The sequence below is a fragment of the Hemitrygon akajei genome, chromosome 10, assembly GCF_048418815.1.
Source record: "Hemitrygon akajei chromosome 10, sHemAka1.3, whole genome shotgun sequence".
Classification (NCBI taxonomy): domain Eukaryota; kingdom Metazoa; phylum Chordata; class Chondrichthyes; order Myliobatiformes; family Dasyatidae; genus Hemitrygon; species Hemitrygon akajei.
In genome coordinates this window covers 124,592,927-124,613,413 of record NC_133133.1, presented here as the reverse complement: position 1 = coordinate 124,613,413, position 20,487 = coordinate 124,592,927, and the positions used below count along the sequence as shown (strand labels likewise).

The 20,487-nt window shown below is 44.7% G+C and overlaps 1 protein-coding gene across 2 annotated transcripts in view; it reads right to left on the bottom strand.

Annotated features, from left to right (window-relative positions):
- The window catches only part of LOC140734642 (A disintegrin and metalloproteinase with thrombospondin motifs 20-like), a 536,409-nt gene that overhangs the window by 10,745 nt on the left and 505,177 nt on the right, over positions 1–20,487 (bottom strand). For both annotated transcript variants that reach the window (XM_073058884.1, XM_073058885.1), the window contains one exon: positions 7,129–7,220. In XM_073058884.1, coding sequence (XP_072914985.1) covers positions 7,129–7,220 — 92 coding nt within the window. The remainder of the gene's footprint in view (positions 1–7,128; positions 7,221–20,487) is intronic.

Genomic DNA, 20,487 nt, shown 5'->3' with positions numbered 1-20,487 from the left:
GCTCTGTGTTGTTCTGCCGAGCATTGTGCACATGCTACGTTGGCACCTGATGTGTGCTGGCATTTGTGCGCTGCCCGGAGCACATCCTCGAGTGTGGTGGTTGTTTACACAAACAATGCATTTCACTGTATGCTTTGATGTGCACGTGATAAATAGATTTAAATCTTGATCACGAATCTTGAGCCAGAACAAATAGCAGTAGCTCTGTACTTCCTCCTGCCTGACTATGCCGGGACTAATGTGGGCTGAAAGAATTTCGGCATTAGGCAAGGGAGGTGAGTTTTACGGTTGGTCATTTTCATCCCTTTTGCCTGATTTTTCATTGCTGAGTTATTGAATTTTGCATCTTTTCTGCACCGATAGATTTTCCTACTTCGATCTTCCCAGCCTCATTGAATCTCACTTTGCAGACTTTGCTTTTCAAATGTCTGTGATTTACAACAGGAAGTTGTTCTCCTGACAGACCAACCTAATGCTTTCTTCTATTTATCCATCTCTCTATTTCAAGGATGGTATTAACCATCCTCATTGGAGACGGAATGCTGAAAGAAAACCAAATAAATATAAAATACATTTTAATTAAGGTTGTAATAGCTGGGGGTGGTAATGGGGACAAGCTCCCACTGCTTATTAAATGCTCCCAATGGTGTGTGCCTCAAATGCCTCTGACAACCAAGTCCAGCTCCTGGCCTTCATGTGTCACTTTGCTACTAAACCCGGGGGAAAGGTTTCTACTGACAGGAGAAGGGGCAAAGACAGGTTACTGGCACCTTAAAACCAGTCGCTTCAGGCAAATGGGGCTCGTCAGCCGTGGTTGGCAGCTCACCTAGGAAAAGAAAAACTCTGATCTCAAACTTCCGCTGCCTTGCGGCTATACCCACTCATGGGGAAGGCTTCGGGAGTAAACCCCGGGGGAAAAATCTGGCGCTGGAGTTCCTAAGGCAGTCCTACAGTGAACTCAATGCTGACTGGCAACTCCCGCGAGGTATCAAACTGTGTCAGTCTCTGCCGTTCCTTTGGATTCACCAGTTGCGTGGAGAGGGGGAGGTTGCCACGTGGGCAACAGTTTGCTCTCCCCACGCTTGCGTATCTAGACAGCTGGGATGCAGCACCCATGGTTGACTCTGACCGACGGAGGCCTCAGACTCAGAAGGATAAATCAGCATTAGACACATAAAGCCCAGAAGCAGGCCCTTCAGCCTCTCCATGCTGACCTATCCCATTCAACACATAACAGGACATGTCACTGAGACAGATCTCAATATTCATCCGTTTGAATACCAATATGTCTTGGTTTTCAGACACATGCCAAGTTCCACACTTACTGTGCGACCTGAAGCACAGGATCCAGGAGACCATTGATTGATGCAAAATGTCGACCCACCCTTTGCCTTCACAGATACCGCTCGACTTATGAGGGACTTTAGAAGATTGATCTTTGTTCCTTTCCCAGTTATTTAGCTCTAGCCTCACAGTTTTAGTTGTACGCTTTAAGGTAAATATTTTTTATTTTAAATTTTCAATTGTATTATTTTTCTGGGTGTCCTTGAATGTGAGTGAAGCATGGGGAAGGAGTCAATGGGGGAGCGGTGGGGTCAGCTGGCATCACATACTGTGTTCTGACCATGTGAGAGCATGGGATGGGAGACTGCGGTTCCCAATTCGCACTGTCCAGTAAACCCCTCACCCATGATGCTCATACTGGTGTCTGCTCCCCTCCCTTCCCACTATTCCCTGGTCTTTGATTTCACCCCCCCACTGTCTGGGACCCTGGTGTCTGAATTCCCCCCCCCCCCCCATGGTCACTGATATTGGAACCGTGGTGTGACACCCCCCCCACACTGTCACTGACACTGCGACTTGGGTTCGACCACCTGCCGTCCTTCCTGTTATGGATTGGAAAGAGGCCTTTGCAACATCACTTGGTTCAGAGTGGGTCACAAAGACAGTATGGTGGTATGGGCGATGAGGGTTTGGGTGATCACCGGGGACTGAAGTGTGGGGCTCGAGACCAGCTCGGTGAGTGTGAATCATTATTGGACACTGGACCCTGTGTCGACAAATCACTGGGGTCTGTCTGGCAGAGAGTCATGGACGCCACTCAGCACATCGCAGAGCCAACCTCCCCTCCATGGATCCAGACTACAGTTCTCGATGCCTTGGTAAAACAGACAGAATAGTCAAAGACCTCATCTACCCCAGACATTTTGTCTACTCCCTCTCCCATTGGGCATAAAATACAACAGCCTGTAAGCATGTACCACCAGGCCCAGGGACAGCTTCTACAACTATTGAATGGTGCCCTAGTACGACAACATAGATTCTTGACCTCACAATCTACCGCGTCATGGCCTTGTACCTTAAGTTTACATACACTGCACTTTCTCTGTTGTGTTACACCTTATTCTGCGTTGCTATTGTGTTCCCTTATTCAAGCTCAATGCACTGCATAATGATTTGATCTGTGGGAACAGCATGCAAGACAAGCTTTTCACTGATCGCCTTACATATGGCAATAATAAACCAATTCCAGTTCCAATCCCTGTTCCATAATTTATCCACATTGGGTGCGATGGAAGTTGCTGTCTGCTGCACTTTGCCCCACAACTCTGATCTACAGGGTGGCCAGCTGACCTGTGGGAATTGCCAACCACAGACTTCCCCAGTCTGGGATTGCTGTACAATTAGGCATCAGCTCCTATTGGCCCAGTCCTGCTGCAGTTTAAACTTTACTAATATGACAGAAAAATGTCTGCTATCAAAAAGGAAAAAAAAAAGGAGATGCTGAAAACCTGAAATAAAAACAGATAATGTGAAATATGCTCGTCAGGCCAGTCAGCACCTGTGGTGCACGATGCATGTTTCAAATTGACGATCTTTCATCAGAATTGTTACTCCCATTTATTTGAATCGCTCTTAAAACTGATACAATGATTCTTCATTGCCTGCTTTTCCAAGGTGTGAATCAGATTATGTGAATTTAGCTAGGGAGACTGCTACGCATGCACTGCTCAAGAAAGCAGCATTCATCATCAAAGATCCCCACCATCCAGGCCATGCCATCTTCTCACAGCTGCCAGCGGGCAGGAGGTACAGAAGTCTGAAGTCCCACACCACCGGGTTCAGGAACAGTTACTACTTTTCAACCATTCGGTTCTTGAACTGACTGCCACAACGCTAATTACTATGACCATTTTTCTCTAAGACAGACATTTTTAAAATTATGTTCTTTCCTGTAAAAAATGTATATAATTTATGTTTAATTTATAATTTCTTATAAATGCTGCCTATATGATGCCATGTGCCTGTGATGCTGCTGCAGGTCAGCTTTCACTGCAACTTCACACACATAGAGTCAGGGAAGCATTGAGCAGTAAAGCACAGAAACAGGCCCTTCAGCCCATCTAATTCATGCCAAACTGTTATTCTGCCTAGTCCCATCGACCATAACCCTCCATACCCCTCCTGTTCATATACTCATCCAAACATCTCTTAAATGTTGAAATCAAACCCACGTCCACCACTTCCTCTGGAGCTCGTTCAACACTCGGACCACCCTCTGTGTGAAAAAGTTCCTCCTCAGATCCCTTCAAAATATTTCGCCTTTCACCCCTAAACCTGTGACCTCTGGTTCTAGTTTCTTGTATGTGCACTTGGACAAATGACAATAAACTTGGCTTTTATAATTTACGGAAACGACAATCTGCCAACTGTAGATTTGTCTCACAGTGTCCAAGGGCTGTCAGGCATAAATAATTCCCTCTATTTGTGGACACTGCACACATGTGGATTCAGGAAATGGGCTTCCCAGCAATTAAGTACCTCAAATTAAAAGCATAAGTTGCAGAATGGATGTAGTGGTACAGAGCCTCAATAATCATCGTGAGGGATTAGGTATTTCAACTGGAGAGAGCGAATCAAATCCAGAAAATAAAACTCCCACATTAGGAGGAGGTAATTTGTAATATGCAATCATAATTACTCCAGTATCTTGAGATAATTTCAGTTTGAAAGGGCCAGAATATAAAATTAAGGGTGTAATGCTCAGGCATTGTAGGGCATCAGTCAGACTGCATTATAAGGATCAAGATCAACTTTAATTGCCATAAACATTTGCAAGCATTAGGAATTTGATGTAGTGTATTGGTAAGTGCAACCGGAAAAAAAGTCAACAATTATAAAGAACTAGATAAAACATAAAGTTGGAAGTTGAAGTATTTCAGGTCGTTTAGGGTACGTTGTGCAGTTTTGGGCCGCTTATCTAAGTAAAGATATGAAGAGGGTCAGGAGGAGATTTATGAGAATGTTCCTGGGAATGAAAGGGTTAACATATGAGGAACATTGGATAGCTCTGCGCTTGTACTCACTGGAGTTTAGAAGAATGATGGGTGGGGGGATCTCATTGAAACCTGTCGAATATTGAAAGAACTGGGTAGAGTGGAGGTTGAGAGTATTTTTCCAAAAGTGGAGGAGTCTAGGACCAGAGGGCACAGCCTCAGAATACAAGGATGTCCCTTTAGAACAGAAATAAGGAGGGATTTCTTTAGCCAGAGGGTGGTGAATCAGTAGAATTCATTACCACGGATGGCTGTGAAGAAGAAGTCATCGGGTATATTTAAAGCGGTGATTCTTGATCAGCAAGGGCATCAGAGATTGCAGGGAGAGAACAGGAGAAGGGGGTTGAGAGGGACATTAGATCGGCCATGATGGAATGGCAGAGCAGACTCGATGGGCCAAATGGCCCAATTCTGCTCCTATGTCATGTAGTCTTCACTCACAGGGTGCCAATACCAATACGGTATTCTGTTATACCAACACCGTACCAATACGGTGAGTAAGCCAGATAAGACAAAGTATTTTTTCAGTATTCGTTACCGAACTGCCGGCCAGTAGTTAGTGTGGACTCCTAAATGGTTGTTTTTTTTTGCTGCTGTCCAGATCTGACAATAGATATAAAGTAGCCTGGTCAGCTGTATGAGGCATTACCATTGTGAAATGTTATGATTGGGAAAGGTTGAGAAGTTAACTGGACAAAACCCATCGCTACACAAATCCACAGCATTTTTACAAAGACCAATGTTTATGTTTACATTGCCAAATCCAAGTTGCTTGCTACAGTTAGGGTGAATATTCTGGGCTGTTTCAAGTATCTTTGTTAAATTAACTAACCCAGAACCAGCATCTGAAAAGATGTCATTTAAAATCAAATCCTTCAGATTTCCACAAATAACTTCACATTTTTTTCACCTTTGTTCATTGAAAACTTCCTGCTCCCAACAATCATTAGTTGACCTTAGTTTGGCGGCGAGCGTTGTAACTGTTTATACTAAGCAGCTGCGTGATTTTATGCAACTATGATGAGAAAATGGTTAGAAATTCATTACTAGTACCTGTAACAAACTCTGCTTTTAACAGGGAGATTAAAACGCTCCCAAAGGTCTGGGTGTGAAGTCGTTAGTGAGGTGGGGGTATTTGTGATTGTCTGGGAAAACGCTCTGGAACGGAATTTCCCAGCAGTTTCCAGCTGGGGTCCTCAGACTAAAATCTAATTGCATTAGCAGAGATGGTTCATTCATCCCATTCAGAGCCAAGTCACTTTATTTTCAGGCTAGAAAATCCACAGCAGATTGTAAAACAAGATGACCAGTTAATAAATGTGTCACCAAGCCCCTTTGTCCCACGCCGTGCTAAATGCTGCACACCACCATATTCCTAAAACGTGGAACTGGGTCACATCCTCAGACAGAGGGCTAGAACAAATAAACTTCTAAAATATTATATTCTTCATTTCTTTTTAACTAGTGCTATCACAATAAGGGTATTTGCACAGCATTGCAGTTGTATTGTTTCTGGGAGCTGTATTTAATTGATGGGGATGTGAGTTCGCTGTGGGGGCTTTCAGCTGCTGACCTGACATTACTTTAAAACCTCCTGCAGGTCAACCCCCGCAGGGAGTAAACTGGTCACCTCTAAAAGCTTTCCATTCATTAGAGCCCCCAGCGGGTGTCTTCTCGCAAAGATAAAGACCAATTCCACCAGGCACCTCTTTTGTTATCTGTTTTATCAAATAAATAGCATTGTGGTTTGTGCTCCCCGCAGACTGCAACCACACTGCCCTCTGACATCTAATTCCATCATGCTGGGAACCGTCCTGAGTACACTTTTAAAATCTAAGAGCCGATTCTCGTTTCCACGTACAGCATCCGGCAATTCACGGCTTCTGTTTTCGAGCTGAATCGTAACCTAAGTGCCACCGTGCCTTAGAAGTGAGGCCCACGCTCACATCTAACACTTCACAGGATGATCCCATAATCCATTCCTGTTTGAACTACTCCCAATATAAATTGCACTAAAGTACAATGAATTAAAATTCATGGGTATTCCAGTAAACCCCAATTTATACCTCATTTGATTGTCTGAAAACCCACACTCAATGTTTTAGGAAAAGCCTCTTCCTCCTCACCAGCATTTTTCTGAATGTTCCATAACCCATGCTCTATTCCTCATTATTCGTCCATCTTCTTTATCTATCTTTATTTATTTATAGTCTTCTTTTACATATTGCACTGGACTGCTGCCACAAAACAACAGATTTCATGCCATACTGTATGTCATGAAATATTCTGATTATGATCTGGCTATTTTGCATCAAAGAAGTAGGCCATTCTGCCCCTTTTGCCTCTGCTATCATTCACAAAGTTCATGGCTGATCTGCTACCTCAGCAATATTTTTCCATACCAACTTCATATCCTTGGATTCCCATAATATCCCAACGTCGATTGGATTGTTCCCTGGAATATATTCAGTGACAGAGCTTCTGTGTCACCACCCTGTGAGTGAAGACATTTATTCTATCCTCTTTAATGCACCTTGCAGCTCAGTGTGTGGTCGACCAAGTGAAAAGAGGCCTGTTCACTGACGGTTGCCCAGCCTGACCGCTGGCCACCAACCCCACAGATGGACTGGTCCTGGAGTTCGTCGGGGAATAGGAATGACCAGACCTGATCTTGCAAGACTGTGACTGCGTTTCTCCCTTGGTTTGCATTTGTACTTGAATCTACGGCTGAGTACTGTAGCCCCGGAAAGCCAACGATCAGTAAATCGCACTCGGGCAGTGGGTCACTGACCTGAGGACACTTGGCCGCACTGTAACAGTCTCCCGCCGTTGCAAAGGGCACTGCTCTTCCGTGGACTGTCCGCGCGAACTGCAGGTCTGTAACTGGAGAAACACAATGTTTCAGAAGCACATTTCACAGTTCAGGAATTAAAACCAAAGACACTGCCAAAACTTAAAATCAGAATCAGGTTTATTTGTCACTGATGTATGTCTTGATATTTATTGTTTTGTGGCAGTACAGTTGCAAGACAGAAAAATGACTATAAGTTGCAATAAGAAATATTGAAATCTCACTTCCAAACATGCCAAGAAGAGGAGGTCATTTTAGTTGCTAGACCATTCAATATGATCAGAGTTGATCATCCTTTCCTGCACCGTTTACAATTTCTCCCCTTTGGCGAGAAGAAATATGTAGAACATAGAACATTACAGCAGAATACGGACCCTTTGGTCCATGATGTTGTGTGCTAAGCTACTCTAAGATCAACCTAACCCCTCCTTCCTGCATATCTCTATCATCCCTGTGCCTATCTAAGAGTTACTTAAATACCTCAAATGTACCATCCCTGGCAGGGCTTTCTATGAACTCCCTGCTCTTTAAGACTGCGCAAGCATGTGGACATCAGCCAGTGAGAACAGTGGAAGAGTTTAAAAGGAGGCACCTCATTGAGCGTGTGCCAGAGGAGCGGGCGACGGAGTAGAGGGAGACGGAGTAAGAAGGCTTTGGCTCAACTGGGCTTCAGCGATAAATGGTCGAGGCGAGGCAGATTATCTGAGCAGAGTACAGAGAGGAAGACTGTGTGTGAGGCCGATGTTCTGCAGTCTGTGTCAGATGTGGGAAGTCCGGGAGACTCCCAGCCTCCGGGACAGCCACATCTGCACCAGGTGCGTCAAACTGCAGCTCCTTAGGGACCGTATTAGGGAACTGGAGATGCAGCTCGTTGACCTTTGTCTGGTCAAGGAGAGTGAGGAGGTGATAGAGAGGAGCTATAGGTAGGTAGTCACACTGGGGCCACGGGAGACAGATAAGTGGGTAACAGTCCGGAGAGAGAAGGGCAGGAGTCAGAGGCTAGGGAGCACCCCTGTGGCTATACCCATTGACAATAAGTACTCCTGTTTGAGTACTGTTGGTGAGGGACAGCCTACCTGGGGGAAGAGGCAGTGGCTGGGCCTCTGGCACAGAGTCTGGCCCTGTGGCTCAGAAGGGTAGGGAAAGGAAGAGGATGGCAACAGTGATAGGGGACTCTATAGTTAGGGGGTCAGACAGGCGATTCTGTGACTGCAGGAAAGAAACACAGATGGTGGTTTGCCTCCCAGGTGCCAGGGTCTGGGATATTTCAGATCATGTCCACGAGTCCTGAAGTGGGAAGGAGAACAGCCAGAGGTTGTGCTACATATTGGTAACAATGACATAGGCAGGAAAAGGGAGGAGGTCCTGAAAGCTGATTACAGGGAGTTAGGGAGGAAGTTGAGAAGCAGGACCACAGAGGTAGTCATTTCGGGATTACTGCCTGTGCTAAGTGACAGTGAGTATAGGAATAGAATGAGGTGGAGGATAAATGTGTGGCTGAGAGATTGGAGCAGGGAGCAGGGATTCAGATTTCTGGATCATTGGGACCTCTTTCAGGGCAGGTGTGACCTGTACAAAAAGGACGGGTTGCACTTGAATCTGAGGGGGACCAATATCCTGGCGGGGAGGATTGCTAAGGCTACTGGGGAGAGATTAAACTGGGATTGCTAGGGGGTGGGAACCAAACTGAAGAGACGGAGGAAGAGGAGGTTAGCTCACAAATAGAGAAAGCTTGTAGATAGTGTGAGAGGGAGGATAGGCAGGTGATAAAGAAGGGATGCACTCAGTCCGATGGTTTGAGATGTGTCTATTTTAATTCAAGGAGAATTATGAACAAAGCAGATGAGCTTAGAGTGTGGATCAGTACTTGGAGCTATGATGTTGTGGCTGTTACAGAGACTTGGATGGCTCAGTGGCAGGAATGGTTACTTCAAGTGCCAGGCTTTAGATATTTCAGAAAGGACATGGAGGGAGGCAAAAGAGGTGGGGGTGTGGCACTGTTGATCAGAGATAGCGTCACGGCTGCAGAAAAGGAGGAAGACATGGAGGGAATGCCTATGGAGTCTCTGTGGGTGGAAGTTAGGAACAGGAAGGGGTCAATAACTCCACTGGGTGTTTTTTATAGACCCAATAGTAATAGGGACATCAAGGAGCAGATAGGGAGTCAGATTCTGGAAAGGTGTAATAATAATAGGGTTGTGGTGGGAGATTTTAATTTCCCAAGTATCGATTGGCATCTCCCTAGAGTGAGAATTTTAGATGGGGTAGAGTTTGTTAAATGTGTTCATGAAGGTTGCTTGACACAATATGTAGATAAGCCTACAAGAGGAGAGGCTGTACTTGATCTGGTATTGGGAAATGAACCTGGTCAGGTGTCAGATCTCTCAGTGAGAGAGCATTTTGGAGAAAGTGATCACAATTCTATCTCCTTTACAATAGCATCGGAGAGGGATAGGAACAGACAAGTTAGGAAAGCATATAATTGGAGTACGGGGAAATATGAGGCTATCAGGAAAGAACTTGAAAGCATAAGTTGGGAACAGATGTTCTCAGGGAAATGTACGGAAGAAATGTGGCGAATGTTCAGGGGATATTTGCGCGGAGTTCTGCAAGGTACTACATTCCAATGAGACAGGGAAAGGATGGTAGGGTACAGGAACTGTGGTGTACAAAAGCTGTTGTAAATCTAGTCAAGAAGAAAAGAAGATCTTACGAAAGGTTCAAAAAACTAGATAATGATAGAGATCTAGAAGATTTTAAGGCTCGCAGGAAGGAACTTAAGAAAGAAATTAGAAGAGCCAGAAGGGGCCATGAGAAGGCCTTGGTGGACAGGATTAAGGAAAACCCCAAAGCATCCTATAAGTATGTGAAGAACAAAAAGATAAGACGTGACAGAATAGGACCAATAAAGTGTGACAGTAGAAAAGTGTGTATGGAACTGGAGAAGATAGCAGAGGTACGTAAAGAGTACTTTGCTTCAGTATTCACTATGGAAAAGGATCTTGGTGATTGTAGGGATGACTTACAGCAAACTGAAAAGCTTGAGCATGCAGACATTAAGAAAGAGGATGTGCTGGAGCTTTTGGAAAGCATCAAGTTGGATAAGTCATCGAGACCAGATGAGATGTACTGTGGGAGGTGAGGGAGTAGATTGCTGAGCCTCTGGCGATGATCTTTGCATCATCAATGGAGTCAGGAGAGTTGCAAATTGGAGGGTTGCAAATGTTGTTCCATTATTCAAGAGAGGGAGTAGAGATAGCCCAGGAAATTATAGACCAGTGAGTCTTAATTCAGTGGTTTGTAAGTTGATGGAGAAGACCCTGAGAGGCAGGATTTATGAACATTTGGAGAGACATAATATGATTAGGAATAGTCAGCATAGCTTTGTCAAAGGCAGGTAGTGCCTTACGAGCCTGATTGAATTTTTTGAGGATGTGACTAAACACATTGATGAAGGTAGAGCAGTAGATGTAGTGTATATGGATTTCAGCAAGGCATTTGACAAGGTACCCCGTGCAAGGCTTATTGAGAAAGTAAGGAGGCATGGGATCCAAGGGGACATTGCTTTGTGGATCCAGAACTGGCTTGCCCACAGAAGGAAAAGAGTGGCTGTAGACAGGTCATATTCTGTATGGAAGTCAGTCACCAGTGGTGTGCCTCAGGGAACTGTTCTGGGACCCCCACTCTTTGTAATTTTTTAAGTGATCTGAATGAGGAAGTGAAGGGATGGGTTAGTAAATTTGCTGATGACACAAAGGTTGGAGGTGTTGTGGATAGTGTGGAAGGTTGTCAGAGGTTACAGTCAGACATTGATAGGATGCAAAACTGGGCTGAGAAGTGACAGATGGAGTTCAACCCAGATAACTGAGAGGTGGTTCATTTTGGTAGGTCAAATATAATGGTAGAATATCGTATTCAGGGTTAGACTCTTGGCAGTGTGGAGGATCAGAGGGATCTTGGAGTCCGAGTCCATAGGACACTCAAAGCTGCTGTGCAGGTTGACTCTATAGTTAAGAAAGCAATACGGTGCATTGTCCTTCATCAATCATGGGATTGAGTTTAAGAGCTGAGAGTTAATGTTGCAGCTATATAGGACCCTGGCCGAACCCCACTTGGAGTACTGTGCTCAGTTCTGGTCACCTGACTACAGGAAGGATGTGGAAACCATAGAAAGGGTGCAGAGGAGATTTACAAAGATGTTGCCTGGATTGGGGAGCATTCCTTATGAGAATAGATTGAGTGAACTCAGCCTTTTTTCCTTCAAGCAATGGAGGATGAGAGCTGACCTGGTAGAGGTGTATAAAATGATGAGAGGAATTGATCATTTGGATAGTCAGAGGCTTTTTCCCAGGACTGAAATGGCTAGCACGTGATAGCACAGTTTTAAGGTTCTTGGAAGTAGGTACAGAGGAGATGTCAGGGGTAAGTTTTTTATGCAGAGTGGTGAGTGCATGGAATGTGAGTGGTGAGTGAGTGCAGGCAACGCTGGTGGAGATGGATACGATAGGGTCTTTAAAGGACTCCTGGACAGGTACATGGAGCTCAGAAAAATAGAGGGCTATGGGTAGCCCTAGCTAAGGTAAGGTAGGGACATGTTCAGCACAGCTTTGTGAGCTGAAGGGCCTGTATTGTGCAGTAGGTTTTCTATGTTTCTAAAGAACTTACCTCTGCTATTCCCCCCCATACTGTCCTCCAGTCATCTTAAGATTATGGCCCCTTTTATTAGCCATTTTCACCCTGGGCAGAAGTCTCTTGGCTGTTAACTCAATCTATGCCTCTTATCATCTTGTACACCTCTTTCAGGTCACTTCTATATGTCTACCACTTCCTTAAACATTTTTAACGATGTGGTTTCCAACGCCTCCAGTGGCAAGCATTCCATATCTTCACCACCTTCTTCAGTTCTAAACAGCATATCTCCTTATCCTGACACTTTCAACCCAACATCTGGACTCAGTGGGTGTCAGGAACATTTTCCTGTAGGTTACCTATCCAGTCCTGAAGGAACTTCCTGGGTTTTAGTGCTATCCCATAAGACCATAAGATATAGGAGCAGAATTAGGCCATTTGGCCCATCGACTGCTCCACCATTTCATCATGGCTAATCCATTTTCCTCTCAGTCGCAATCTCCTGCCTTACCCTGGTATCTCTGTAGCCCTGACTAATGAAGAATCTATCAAACTCTGCCTTGCCTTATATATACGTAAAGACTTGGCCTCCACAGCTGCCTGTGGCAACAAATTCCACAGATTCACCACTCTGGCTAAAGAAATTCCCCCTTATCTCTGTTCTAAAAGGACGCCTCTCTACTTTGAGGCTGTGTCCTCTGATCTTAGACACTCCCACCATAGGAAACATTCTCCCCACATCCACCATAGGGTCAGGGCCTTTCACCACTCAATAGGTTTCAATTAGGTCACCCATTGTTCTTCTAAATTCCACTGAATAAAGGGTCAGAGCCATCAAACGCTTTTCATATGACAAGCCATTCAATCCTGCAATCGTTTTCGTGAACCTCCTTTGAACCCTCTCCAGTGTCAGCACAACCTTTCTAAGATTACAGGTCCAAAACTGCTCACAATACTCCAAGTGAGGACTCACCAGTGCTTTATAAAGTCTCAACATTACATCCTTGCTTTTATAGTCTAGGCCTCTTGAAATGAGCGCCAACATTGCATTTGCCTCCCTTTACACAGACGCAAACTGCAAATTAACCTTTAAGGAATCCTGCACAAGGACACCCAAATCCCTTTGTGCCTCAGGTTTTTGTATTTTCTCTCCACTTAGAAAGCAATCATTTTTTCTACCAAGCGCATGACCACACACTTCCCCTGTACTCTATTCCATCTGTCACTTTGCCCATTCTCCGAATCCGTCTAAGTCCTTGTAGCCTCCCTATTTCCTCCAAAACTACCTGCACCTCCATTTATCTTCATATCATCTGCAAACTGTGCAACAAAGCCATCAATTCCATCATCCAAATCATTGACATATGATAAAAAGAACTGGTCACAAAACAAACTCTTGTGGAACACCACCAATCACCGGCAGCCAACCAGATAAAGCTCCCTTTATTCCCACTCTTTGCCTCCTGCCAATCGGCCTCTGCTTTATCCATGCTAGAATCTTTCCTGTAACACCATGGGTTTGTAGCTTGTTAAGTGGCCTCATGTATGGCACCTTGTCAAAGGCTTTCTGAAAATCCAACGATACAACATCAACCTATTCTCCTTTGTCTATCCTGCTTGTTATTTCTTCAAAGAATTCCACCAGTTGTCAGGCCAGATTTCCTTTGAAGAAACCATATTGATTTTGGCCTATTTTTTCATGTGCCTCCAAATACTCCGAGACCACATCCTTAACAATTGACTCCAACATCTTCCCAAACACTGAGGTCCCACTAACTATCCTATAAATTCCCTTCTTTCCCTCCAAGAATGGAGTGGTATTTCCATTTCCCAGTCTTCCAGAACCATTCCAAAATCTAATGATTCTTGGATCATTACTAATGCCTCTACGATCTCTTCAGCCAGCTCTTTCAGGACCCGGGGGTGTACACCATCTGTTGCAGGTGACGTGTTTGAGCCGGGGTTGCAGACGGAGTTGGTATCATTGTCGGAGATGGAATGAGCGATTTGGAGAGGAGTCGATGTGGAAGAGTTTTGATGCCTGTTCACCTAACCCGGGTCACTCCAAGTACCGAGCCAATTTGGTGAGCTCGAGATTGGCTTTGTGCTACGGAGCCCAAGCATATCATGGCACCAGGGTCCAGGTCCTAGAGCGAGGCATTACCTGGTGAGTGGATAATTTAAACACTGGCACAGGTCGACTGGAAGCCTGATTGTCGGGACTGGAGGCAAGAGCGGGGCTGATTTCACTTGCACTTCCAGAAATGTTCATTCCTTTCTCCGTGGCGCTGAGGCTGTGAACTGCTCCGCCTGTTGTATGTTTTTGCCTTGCTGGTGTGATGAACTGGGAATGAGGCTTGGGCCTTCTCTGGCTGCTCCAGGAGGAGATCCGGTTCGGAATACTGTTGGCTTTCTTCTATTGTTTTCATGATTCGCGTTTGTCCTCTCTTTGTGCAGTGATTTTTGCTCCTTCATTTTTTTTTAAACTGGATTATTCAGGTTGCTTGCAGGTAAATCTCAAGTTATACAAGTTATTTGTTCTTTGATAATAAATGTGCTTTAAATGCTTGAATCTGTAATCTTCTGTGGAAATCCCACCTCCCATTGTCTCTGTTATTCCCATCCCTGCCGCATTTCTCACCCTGTCCCTATTTCTCCCCCTTACTGACATTGGGAGAGTAGCAGTAGTGCGATCACTCAAGACAAGTATAATGTTCTCCAAAGCTGTTGTCTACATGTCTGTTGGTTGTTTATTCTGGTGAGATGATGGTGCGTTTGATCACAGCATCTTCTATGGGGTGAACCGGAGGTGTTATTTTCTTTTATAAATGTATTTGTTATAATCGCAAGACCGTGCTGGATAGCAAGAACTAAAGCACTGCAGATCTACCCCAACAGCGAGTTGCTTGTTGCTGGAGGACTGAAGAAGATGGATTTCATGCATATCATTCCGCTGCCTGCATCAGAGAGGAGTCACAAAAGTCAGGGCGCAAAGCTGGTGTGCAGCAGGTGATCGTCTAAGTCGCTTTTCTTGTGATCACAAGACTCTGTTGGACATTGTTAATGCAGAATGCTGCAAGTCAGGCCCGCTGATTTATTGACGGACAGAGGGACAGACGGTGGGGGAGCTGTGTGGCCTCGGTCATAGTGAGGACAAGATCTCAAGCCGTGGTGTTGCCCGTTTGCATCCACCCTGGAGAGAGGCATCAGGGTTGGTGCACTCCACTTGAGTCGGTGCGGTGCAGCGTCTAAGCTGGAGTTGGTGCTACCCCTCAGTGTTTGCTTGGCAGAAGACAAACTGCATTGTGTTTGACTGTAGACTGCTCCAACATTCATGGACTCAGGGACTTGGATGACCTTTTTTTTGTGACTGATGACTTATATATGCTGCATGTGCCTTGTGCTGTGTGTGACTGTCAGTATTGTGTTTTGTACCTTGACCCCAAAGTAACACTGTTTCATTTGGCTGTATTCACAAGCATTCATGTATGCTTGAGTGACAATTAAACTTGAACTTAAACTATTGGCAGATCCTCAAAAGGCTGTAAAGTCAAAGGCAGGATCCACGTATTCTGGTGTTTTGGGGTGGATTTCCCTAATGGAGAACGGCTATGCATGACTTTGTTTAATGTGGGGATGCCAATTCATGGGCAGCCACTACATGGACCTTGCCAGATTCAGGGTCAGTATCCAGTGGCAATTTAATGCAAGATGATTGGGGACCCTTCACTGCTGCACCCTTCCTCCGCCTTCATTGCCATTGTGATGTGTCATCACATTCCACCAACTCTTTGTCTCAAGCCTCCCCCTTGACCTTACCACCATGGGTGACCCTACTAGGAGCTAAGCACCAGATGGCTAAAATCCAGTTGGTATCACTCTCAGGATCTCAGGAACTCACTAGCCTCTCCACCACGACAAGGGTCAAGATCCCCAGGGAAGGATTAGCAGAACACCTACGCTTGGTCCGCCAGAGAAAGCAGGATCTCCCAGTGGCCACACATTTTAATTCCACATCCCATTCCCATTCTGATATGTCTATCCATGGCCTCCTCTACTGTCAAAATGAATCCAAACTTAAGATGGAGGAACAACACCTTATATACTGGCTGGGTAGCCTCCAACCTGATGGCATGAACATTGACTTCTCTAACTTCCGTTAATGCCCCTCCTCCCCTTCTTACCCCATCCCTGACATATTTAGTTGTTTGCCTGTTTTCCATCTCCCTCTGGTGCATTCCCATCCCCCCTTCTCCCGAGGCCTCCCGTCCCATGATCCTTTCCCTTCTCCAGCTCTGTATCACTTTCGCCAATCACCTTTCCAGCTCTTAGCTTCATCCCACCTCCTCCGGTCTTCTCCTATCATTTTGCATTTCCCCCTCCCCCCACTACTTTCAAATCTCTTACTATCTTTCCTTTCAGTTAGTCCTGACGAAGGGTCTTGGCCCGAAACGTCGACAGTACTTCTCCTTATAGATGCTGCCTGGCCTGCTGTGTTCCACCAGCATTTTGTGTGTGTTGTTTGAAGGATTAGTAGAGATTGTCACATGGTCCTCAGCACTGGTTAACATTTTGTATCTTTCTTCAGGATGGACCTTTCAATTGACTACCTGGTTTGCTGTCACCAAACCAAAGTATCTTTCCTTTCACTGCACCCCTGTGCAGCTATCCTGCACTGTTAACACCAGCCCTATTCCATTACCAATACACTAACTAATACACTGATACTCCTAACTCTGAAGGAGTGAAGGGGGATTTCATTCAAACCTACTGAATACTGACAGGCCTGGATAGAGTGGATATGGAAAGGATGTTTCCATTAGTGGGACAGTCTGAGGGCACAAACTCAGAATAAAGTAATGTCTCTTTGAAACTGAAGTGAGGGGGAACTTCTTCAGTGAGAGCGTGGACTTCACTGCTTCAGAGTCAGTTGGGTATACTTAAGGCAAAGATTGACAGGTACTTGATTGGTCAATGGAGTTGAAGGTTACAGAGTGAAGGTGGGAGGAGGAGGTTAAAAAGGAGCTATGTTTGATTGGTGGTGTGGACTCGATGGGCCAAATGGCTTCATTCTGCTCCTATACCTTACTGTATATCATTGACAAGGTGTCTGCTCACCTCTGTGTATTTGCTACATTCCACATGCACCATTATACAATCTCAGAGCAGAGTTCAGCACACGCATTTCCTCCCCAGCCTCTCACTAAGTGGAGAGGTTGTTTCTTTATTTCTTAGTCCTTATTTGTGTATTTTTTTCCTGAATTCTATTGCATTTCTTTATATTCTGTAAATGCCTGCAAAGAAACGGAATGGTAACGTATCCTGCATATACTGTGAAAATAAATTTACTTTGACTTTCCTGCCAAGAACACTTGCACCCCCCTGCACTCCTTCATCACTCTGTTTTACGCTTTTTCAAAGTTTAGCCATTTTCTGCTCTTGTGACATTATGACTACGGAATCTCGTGAACTAGATAGATAGATAGATAGATAGATAGATAGATAGATAGATAGATACTTTATTCATCCCCATGGGGAAATTCAACTTTTTTTCCAATGTCCCATACACTTGTTGTAGCAAAACTAATTACATACAATACTTAACTCAGTAAAAAATATGATATGCATCTAAATCACTATCTCAAAAAGCATTAATAATAGCTTTTAAAAAGTTCTTAAGTCCTGGCGGTTGAATTGTAAAGCCTAATGGCATTGGGGAGTATTGACCTCTTCATCCTGTCTGAGGAGCATTGCATCGATAGTAACCTGTCGCTGAAACTGCTTCTCTGTCTCTGGATGGTGCTATGTAGAGGATGTTCAGAGTTTTCCATAATTGACCGTAGCCTACTCAGCGCCCTTCGCTCAGCTACCGATGTTAAACTCTCCAGTACTTTGCCCACGACAGAGCCCGCCTTCCTTACCAGCTTATTAAGACGTGAGGCGTCCCTCTTCTTAATGCTTCCTCCCCAACACGCCACCACAAAGAAGAGGGCGCTCTCCACAACTGACCTATAGAACATCTTCAGCATCTCACTACAGACATTGAATGACGCCAACCTTCTAAGGAAGTACAGTCGACTCTGTGCCTTCCTGCACAAGGCATCTGTGTTGGCAGTCCAGTCTAGCTTCTCGTCTAACTGTACTCCCAGATACTTGTAGGTCTTAACCTGCTCCACACATTCTCCATTAATGATCTCTGGCTCCATATGAGGCCTAGATCTCCTAAAGTCCACCACCATCTCCTTGGTCTTGGTGATATTGAGACGCAGGTAGTTTGAGTTGCACCATATCACAAAGTCCTGTATCAGTTTCCTATACTCCTCCTCCTGTCCATTCCTGACACACCCCACTATGGCTGTGTCATCAGCGAACTTCTGCACATGGCAGGACTCCGAGTTATATTGGAAGTATTCCATGTACTGACAGCTCTTAGTGTTTAAAACCAAATCCTCGCGTCTTGCAGGACCTGACTGATCAGGGACCGCAAAGGAGAACCTGACACTAACCCAGTGGGACAGCTAAATGGAAGCAAAAACTTCAATATGTGAAAAAAGTTAGCCGTAGCTAATGTGAGTTCCTTGCAGCCTTGAGGCAGGGGTAATGATACTCGGGACGAAGGAGGAAATATCTTATGTTGATGCAGAAACCTCTACCGTGTACAGGTCTGTATTGTTCGAGGAGCTGAGAATAAGCAGCATTCATGAAACAAGAACAGTGCAAGAGGTCATTAAATGGTGATGCAGTGCAAGGTTTAAAAAGAGCTTGGGTGCTTTTGGCAGACTGCAATGAGCGCGGATCCAATAAATAGACGAGAGGTGTAAGCGGAGTGGCTGTTTTCTGAATGAACAGAGGTCAGGTTTTGGCTCAACAGACTTAGGTGAGAACAGGCTTGGGCAAGTGTAAGCAGAAGTCCTAAGTAAATTTTGAGTAAGATTTTTTTCCTGTAAGTACATAACTAGTGCTCATATGGGAAAATGAGGAGGTGACAGATAGGAGCTACAGGAATGTGATCACTCCTAAGTTGCAGGTGGAAGATAACTGTCAGGAGAGAGAAAGGGAAGAGACAGGCAGTGCAGAGTAACCCTGTGGCCATTCCATTCAATGATAATATACTTATTATTCTTGCTTTGGATAACGTTGGGGTGGGGGGGGGGAGGATATGTTCTGCTGGGGGAAGCTGCAGTAACCTCTCTGGCACTGAGACTGGCTCTGTGCGTCAGAAGCGAAAGGGAGAAGAGGAGTGCAGTAGTGATAGGGGATTCCATAAGTAGAGGAGCTGACAGCAGATTCTGTGGACGTGAAAGAGATAACCAGATGGTATGTTGCCTCCCAGGTGCCAGAGTCAGGGATGTCTCGGATCAGGTCCATGGCATTCCAAAGGGGGAGGATAAACAGCTGGAAGAAATGATACATATTGCTACCAACAACATAGATAGGAAAAGGAAAGGGGTCCTGAAGAGGGAATATAGGGAGTTAGGCAGAAAGCTGAAAAGCAGGACCACCAGTGTAATAATCTCTGGATTGCTGCTTATGCACATGCCAGTGAAGGCAAGAATAGGATATCTGGCACATGAATATGTGGCTGGAGAGTTGGTGCAGGAGGCAGGCGTTCTGGATTGGATGTTAAGTAATCACCCAGATATGATTAGGGAGCTTAAGGTAAAGAAACCCTTAGGAGCCCATGATCATAATATGATAGAATTCATCCTGCAGTTTGAGAAGCAGAAACTAAAATCAGATGCATCAGTATTACAGTGGAATAAAGGGAATTTCAGAGGCATGAGAGAGAAGCTGTCCAAAGTTGATTGTAAAGGGACATTAGCAAGAATAATGACAGAACAGTAATGGCAGGAGTTTCTGGGGAAATTTGGAAGGCACGGGAAAGATACATCCCAAAGATGAAGAAGCATTCAAACGGGAAAATGAGGCAACAGTGGCAGACAAGGGAAGTCAAAGATAATATAAAAGCCAAAGAGAGGGCACATAATATAGCAAAAAATAGTGGGAAGGTAGAGCACTGGGAAGTTTTAAAAAAAATTACAGAAGGCTACTAAAATGCCATAAGCAGAGAAAAGATGAATTATCAGGGTAAACTAGCCAATAATATAAAAGAGGATGGTAAAATAATTTTTTAGATATATAAAGCGTAAAAGAGAAGTGAGTGGATATGGAACAGCTGGAAAATGATGCTGGGGAGGTAGTAATGGGAGACAAAGAAATGATAGACAAACTTAATTAGTATTTTGTGTCAGTTTTCACTGTGAAAGATACCAGCAGAATTACAGAAATGCGAGAGTGTCTGGGGACAGAAATGATTGTTACTACTAGTAAGGAGAAGAAGCTTGGGAAACAGAAAGGTCTGAAGGTAAATAAGTCACCTGGACCTGAAGGGCTACACCCCAGGATTCTAAAGGAGGTAGTTGAAGAGACTGTGGAGGCATTAATAATGATTTTTCAAACATCACTATATTCTGGAATGGTTTCAGAGAACGGAAAATTGCAAATGTCACTCCACTCTTTAAGAATGGAGACAGGCAGAAGAAAAGAAATTATTGGCCAGTTAGCCTGACTTCAGTGGTTGTAAAGATGTTGGAGTATATTATTAAGGACGAGGCTTTGGGGTACTTGGAGGCATATGATAGAATTGGCCAAAGTCTTCATGGTTTCCTT